The sequence below is a fragment of the Sinocyclocheilus rhinocerous genome, unplaced genomic scaffold (assembly GCF_001515625.1).
Source record: "Sinocyclocheilus rhinocerous isolate Xijiao unplaced genomic scaffold, SAMN03320098_v1.1 scaffold308, whole genome shotgun sequence".
Lineage (NCBI taxonomy): Eukaryota > Metazoa > Chordata > Actinopteri > Cypriniformes > Cyprinidae > Sinocyclocheilus > Sinocyclocheilus rhinocerous.
Window position 1 is genome coordinate 1188679 of NW_015664994.1, and position 7190 is coordinate 1195868.

The following is a 7190-nucleotide window of genomic DNA, read 5'->3' on the forward strand; positions in this document are numbered from 1 at the left end:
ATCACCACCAGTTTTTGGTGGTTATCAGTGAATTACAATGGTTCAAAACAGATAACACTTCAATATGTTGGTTTATTAACATTACATCAGTTAATGAAATACGGTATTTTATTGTGAATTTAAGTTAAGTCTGTAAAACCTAAAATGTTGCTACCATATTTTTTACGGTGAAGTTCTGGCAACCACAGCTGCCGGTATTTTACCGTAAATGTCACAGATTTTTTTTTACAGTGCACATATACGCACACACACAAAGAAAAACAAGTAGATAGAATAGAAAAAATAGAAAGCTAGTGTTTGTTTGTTTTTGTTTTGTTTTTTTTAATAAAAAAAGAAGATAAATATAGATGAAGTAGAATTAAAATAGAATAGAACGTGTTAGAGTTAGAGGGTCAAATAAAGGTAGATTTAAATAAAGGCTAGTAGACTTATCAATAACCTAGTCTGTTGATTGGCTCAGATATATTTCTGGACTTTGGAGCTGCAACCTACAAATACAAAAGGGTTTCTCAAAATAATGGAACCATACAGATTTGGCACACCTAATATGTAGTATAAAGGATTATATATGGTCAGTGGCCGCCGTGATTTCAGTTTGCGGTGCATCTACATGATGCATCTACAGCAGCAGGGACATTGTACACAGACTGTGGCTCAAATTCTGGTGAGCAGCCTACCTAGACAACATTTGCGAGCGCGTTGTGAGCATTTGACTCGATTGCGCCCCACGTTTCCCAAAACGCCGTCTGGGTAGGAAGGACACTAGGGTTTGAGACAGGGACATCAGGAACGTGTGGCGCATCCGTGATGGTGATCATGAAGAAAGGTAGAGACTCCGCGGCTGAACATCGGATTTCCTCCCACGACGAGGGTTTGATCTCTCTGTGAAGGTATAGTGTGTTTTTTCTTTTGATCTGATGACTAAGATTTACTCGACAGATTGTAGAAAAATGGACATTGTCGTTGACATGCTTGTATATCAAAATAAATCACTGATTCTGCGGAGGTTCATTGAAATCTGTGGCTTTTATACGTCGCGCGCTTTTTTAAATGAGCTTTTTGTTTGTAAATAGTCAAACACGAGACATTTGTGTTTTGCTCACAATGTATCGGATATTTAATATCGGATGTTATATAAAATACCTAAATATTGTTTTAATATTGCTTTATTGCTTGAGTTTAACCGTAATATATATCCCGTGTGTGTGTGTGAATGCCAGGCCTTTTGAATTGTTTATCGACTGTCGATATTTGATATTCGTGTGAATTTTCCTATTGTTATTGATGTTTGTCATAGCAAAAACACCAATAGGGGGCGCTATCGGCCTTGTCTTGATGGCCATGTCCGCCACCTCTATTAATTCCGCAATCATGGAAGCATTACACTATATTTATTGGTTAATTTACCTTTCAATATTGTCATTTATCTAACCTTAATGTGACACTGGCTGCGTCTGGAAAACCTAACGAGCCGACTACCTAGACAGCATTATGAGGCATTTTGCAATGATGTCCAGAAAAAAAAAAATTCTGCTGCTGCTCGCTAGGTTTTGAGAGACATCCAGTGGTGTTATTATGTACCCTCAGTAGACATCATGCACAGATGATTTACTCTGAGCTTTGAGCCTCTTTACAATGCTGCCTTGTAGACCCAGAATCAAGCAGCATTGTACAGGGCTATGAAAGCACAGAGACACACTTCCATATCAGTCCAGCTGTTTGAGAAGGATTTCTGTCAACCTCAAGTGTATTTATGTGATTATTTTGTATCATTGCAATGCAATTCATTTAAACTTCTTTTAATTATTAATTGATTTGAAGCCTTGTTTAATCAACCCTGTAACTGAACTGAAAAGCGATATCATTCGTATACAGACAGGTCATCTTCTTTCAGTTAATTATTAAATATAACGTACGTAGCTAAACATCCCTAACTGGCTGGAAAATAGTGAAACTAATATTAATTTATTTTCAAAATAATATTTAATTATTTATTAAATGTTGTATTATTATATATTAAAAACAACAACAGTAATATTAAGTATTATTATTATTATTATTAAAATTCTTACTTATTTGGGGTTTTGTCCTATGGCCTTTTTTTTTCTCGGTAGGTCACCCATTTTGATGTTTATCAGATAATGCTTTGAATTTTGTCTCATGCTGGGATCATAGGGTTCGGAAGATATGTCTCTTCTGAACTACTAGTTAATTAACTTTAATGTTATTTTTATTTACAGTGACAGACAGTGTCCATGCTGTCCGTAATGTTGCCAGACATCTGTTGGAATGTGACAAAAAGCCTAATGCTATAATAAATAATCATCATCAAATAAGAAATATGGTAAAAACTACATCTGTAGACATGTAATTGAGTTTTCTAAATAAAAAAAACGGTTTATTCACAAATAGCAGTTCTTTCTGCATCTCTTGTTTTATACATGGTTTATGAGGGTGGAGGTGGTGCTGGGAAGGGGTTTGCAGGCACTTGAAGAGGACCTTAGTGAGAACAGCTGGAGCAGGGCTGGAGACCGTTCTCGTTGCACGCTGTGCACTTCAGGGCTTTGAAGGAGTCGGTGAAGCAGTTGCGAAACACAGACATTTTGCTGCCATGGCACATAGGGCACGGGACAAAGGCAAATCCCCCACACGTCTGGCATGTGTTGGGGTGCTGAACCCTCTACCATCAGACAGAGAGAGAGAAAAATGTGAGTGGATTTGAAGGAAATACCTGACCCATGTGCAGAGTCTCTTTGAGATACAATCTGAGTGAAGCTTTCATTTTTATTTTATTTTTTTAAGACAAATGTAAGCTTGACTCTAGCTATTATTTTGGGCTGTTCTGCACACTGTTTATGTAAATACACAATAATAATTTAAGCTTGCTTGCTATTAGTAGTACTTGTAATTTTTTTTTGTTATTTATTTTTTTTTTTTTTAAGAAAGCATTTGCAATTATTGATGGGACCCAACCTGTAAATTGTCAACCCAATCTCACAGGATGACGTAACTATTTTACATAGTGGCGATTTCATATGAACGTATACATTGTGAATCATACAAAAACGGATGATTTTTAGAAAAATAATAAGCATTAAGGTCCACCCGTAAACGTATGAGATTTTATGAATTCATATGAATTTGCCAAAACTTAAAATAGTTTCAAATTTGCCATAAGATTGTGTTGAAATTGTTGACATTCACTATGTTTGAGAAATCACTATGTAGCAAATTGTGCCTGCCAAATGCATAACATGTAAATAACATTAATCACTGATATATAATGTAGTCTAGTGTAAAGATCTATACTGAACTGTAATAATAAACCTTTCCTCTCGTAAATGGTTGTGTGGTTTCATTTACAGAATAAACTATGACAATAAACCAGATTTGAATTTGTCTTTACTTTAGCAATTGGGTCCAATAGGTAAAAACGTTTTATGTAGAATATTGGCTTATATTGCACTTAAAAATTAATGTTCTTTCTTGACATTTATAATTCAATGAAGAAACTTTAACACCTATGGAACCTTTCCATGCTCTAAAAGGTCTTTATAGTGGAAAAGGGCTCTGATTAAAATGTTTTTCACGCTAAGAAAAAAAAGTTTCTTTTAGGAGCTGTGCACCCAAAATGGTTCTTCTGGCATTGCTGCAAAAAGCTCCTGTTGAAACCTTAAAATATCCATATTTACCTCTATTTTGTTGAGGAGATCCTGAAACTCCCCTAATTCATTCATTGCAAGTATTTTCTCTGCACCCTGAATGTACAAAATGTGCAAATCATTGTTCAGATTTCAAGCACTAGCATAATGACGTTCAATATGGAGTGAATTTTGAAACAGCTGTGGAGCAATAGATTGACCACTGACCCCTAGGTAGTGTCCATCAATGAAGACCACAGGCAGTGAGGGAGGTTCACCCACTCGCTTGCAGCGTGTCTCCAGTTCCTTCCCATATTCACTGTCCAAAGCGATGTTCTTCTCTATGAACTTCACCCTGTGGTTCTGAAAGATCTTTCGGACCAGCTCACATCGCTCAAATGTAGTCCTGACCACTCGAAAACTGGTGGTGTAGATTACAATTCGCCCGAAATCTGGAGTCAGTTCTGGCTGAGAGGGCCAAAGAAAACATAGAAGTCTGCCGTTAGATGAGAGAGGCTCTCTTTAACAGTACTCAATCTAATCATAACACATTTCGCTTGCATCCAAGAGTAAGCAAAAGAACTAGCAACAAAACATTCAGGGGAAAAAAATCAGTTCAATATCCTTAATCTCAAAAGCACAGGTTTAACTGTAATTAAAAAGCAAAATAAAACTATATTTTAGCTTTCTAAGTCTGTACAAGGTTTGCAGCAGCTTTTGCAGGTAACACGAGACAGCATCTATTGATTTTGTGAGTCACTGTTCTTGAGATTGACCTTCAGCATTCTTTCTTAGACTCAACCTTCACACATTTTGAAGTGAGACTAGAGAATGACCTGCAACTGTCTAATGCAACTGTAGCATTTAGTTACGTAATGGTTTGGTTGACGTGGTCTTACAAGAAACCTATAAATGTGTCTAGTTGAGGAAAATTGTACTAATCCTCAAATTCCAATAAGAACACGACTGCAAACCTGCAAATACTGTAGCATTATAAGCCAACATGAGTCAGCTGTTAAGATTTAAGTATGAAGTGCCAATAAATACTGCAGTAATGCAATTATTGTGCACTTATTGTCAGACTAATGATTCTCAACATCCTTTTCTGATATATCATATAGCGGCTCATAAAAAGTTTATATCCTTGCTATATTGACATTCTGAACCATGCTGACAAAGGTGGTGATGGCTTTTCCTGTTTAGCCATCTTGGATAAACAAATGATTCAGTGTTGTGGGAGCAGAAAATACAGTGCATTGAACAGACACTTTGGGACCATTTGAACTGTTCTCAGAACTGGCATTTTTGCAGCTACCCAGCAACCAGGTAATGGTGATTGCATTGACTGAAACGTTCTGGCAAAGTTCTCTCGAAGTTATGAACTAACATTCTTCCAGTAACATTAATAGAACATTGGTTCAAATTTATCTGGTCTTTAATAATGTCCTAAAAATGTTTGCACAAAAAAAATTATAATAATTCATGGGGGAAAAAATTCTGAAATGTTTCATTTAGATGTGTCTAATGATTTTTTTATGTAACTTGTTGCAGAACATTCCCATAATGTCTGCGAAATAATAAAATGGTATATTCCTTTAACGTTTGTATAACCAAGAAAAACTCTTCTAAAACACTTTTTTTTTACATCAGAAATAAGATTTTCATAGCATACAAAAAAAATAGCAAAACATCATTTTGTTTGCTGGGAAGAAACTTTGCATTTGCAAGTTTTGTGAGTTGAAATAAAATTATTTCTCCGGTCTCAATCTCCTTGCCCTTTATGGGCTCCGTAGTTGTTTGATAGCCATCATGTATTGCATTATTGAAATAATGACCTTATATGTAGTAGTTTTTATTGGTCCGTCTAATCCCTATTTACCCTCTGTTAAAAAAAATGGTGTAGAATTACATCTGATATCAGGCAAAAGCTGTCAGCAACTTTTTCAGTGCTCAACCTCAAAGCAGAGGTCTTGAGAATACATTAAGATGATTAGCTTAACCAAAACACTTAAAGAAATGCATCATTAATCTTTAATCGTACAGTGATCTTGCTCAGCGGGACAGCTCGTTTGTCTGGCCAAAGCCTGAGAGAAGAGATCAGGCTTTGTAACCAAAAGCAGCTGAGGAAAGAGGCTCTGACCCTGTTAAGGACACAAAGCTTCTGAGCAGCTGTCAGTATTAAAGAAAGTCTGATAATGTTAATGTCAGTTTTTCATCCCAGTCAATACATTCTGATGTGCATTGACATCCACTGTCAAGTATTAAAGATTTTAGATGTGAAAACTGACCCTCAGTGACTTACCCCATTGTTTTTAGCCAAGTTATTAAAGAGTATTTGGCCAGCACTGACTTTGTGCTTGACTCCTCGAACCGTCCCATTTTTACTGAGGATATTCACTCTTTTGGTTCTCAACACTTTGTTTCTTCCTCCTGCAAACATCAGCAAGTCATCAGGCTCACTTCCACTGTCATCCAACTCCGACCCCAAGAACCTACACAGGTGGCCGTTCGCCTCCCCGCTGGTGGATGGAGTGCTTGTCCGGTCCGCCTCGGAGCTACTGGTGCAGTCTGAATCCAAGGAATCTGACGGCCCTTCATCCTTAAACATCTCTTTCAAAACTCGCCCGCTGTTCCCTGAGGCCACCCGGAATCTCACCCTCTTCTGCCTCTTTCCATCCTCCGGTGTCAACAAAGCCTCCTCCATTGCGTCGACTTACATGGTCCAACAAGGTGATTTTAATCCCTCAGTTTCATTGGTGGATGGAAATAATGAGCTCCGGTTTGGTTCCATGATTCCCCTGAAGCCCAGGCACAGCAAACAAACCCGGAAAGAGGTTGATCTGTGAGTTACCATCAGCTTCACCACCAGTGTTCCTGTACATGTTAATAATGCATGAGGCCTTGCCATGGTTACTGAGAAAACGGACCATGAAGAAACTGATAGTCTTTTTAATAATTTATCATGCCATAGATTTTTCTTTTTCCTGTGAATAACCTTGACTCATAGACCGAAGATTTGTAAACAAAAGTTCTTTGCAACCTTTAGGTTAAAAAAAATTAAAAATTTCTGTCATCATTCACTTGTACTCATTTTCCAAACCTGTATAAAACATTATTGGCTTTCATTGTATGGACAAAAATACACACAAAGTTCCATGGTAGAAAGAAAGTTACACAGGTTTGACTTGAGGGTTAGTAAATAACTTGCTATGTTTGGTGAGACAGAATTTTACATACATATGATTTGAGCAGAGGCGGACAAAGAACTCAATTCCATTACTTGAGTGAAAGTACAGATACTGCTGGTCAAATATTACTCCATTACAAGTAAAAGTTGTAAAGACAGATTTTTACTTAAGTAAAAGTACCGAAGTACTTGCTTTTAAAAGTACTTAAGTACCTTAAATTTCCTTTTTTATGTCAATGCACTGTTTTATTGTTGTACGTAATACTTGCAATACTTCTGAAGCAACGTACAATACATTACACCTGCTGAATACACGGACTAGCTTGTAGTATCTTTGGAATAAAGAGCTTTTAGAATGTTAA

At 36.8% G+C, this 7190-nt stretch overlaps 1 protein-coding gene across 1 annotated transcript; it reads right to left on the bottom strand.

The window, feature by feature from the left end:
* Positions 1-2117: 2117 nt before the first annotated feature.
* Positions 2118-6345, bottom strand: LOC107730648 (glutaredoxin domain-containing cysteine-rich protein 1-like). Its single transcript, XM_016541510.1, has 5 exons — positions 5953-6345; positions 5184-5195; positions 3870-4109; positions 3693-3758; positions 2118-2680 (listed from the first exon to the last, which is right to left on the bottom strand). The coding sequence occupies exons 1-5, from the start codon at positions 6343-6345 to the stop codon at positions 2501-2503; spliced, it is 891 nt and encodes a 296-aa protein (XP_016396996.1). The 3' UTR covers positions 2118-2500.
* Positions 6346-7190: the final 845 nt, after the last annotated feature.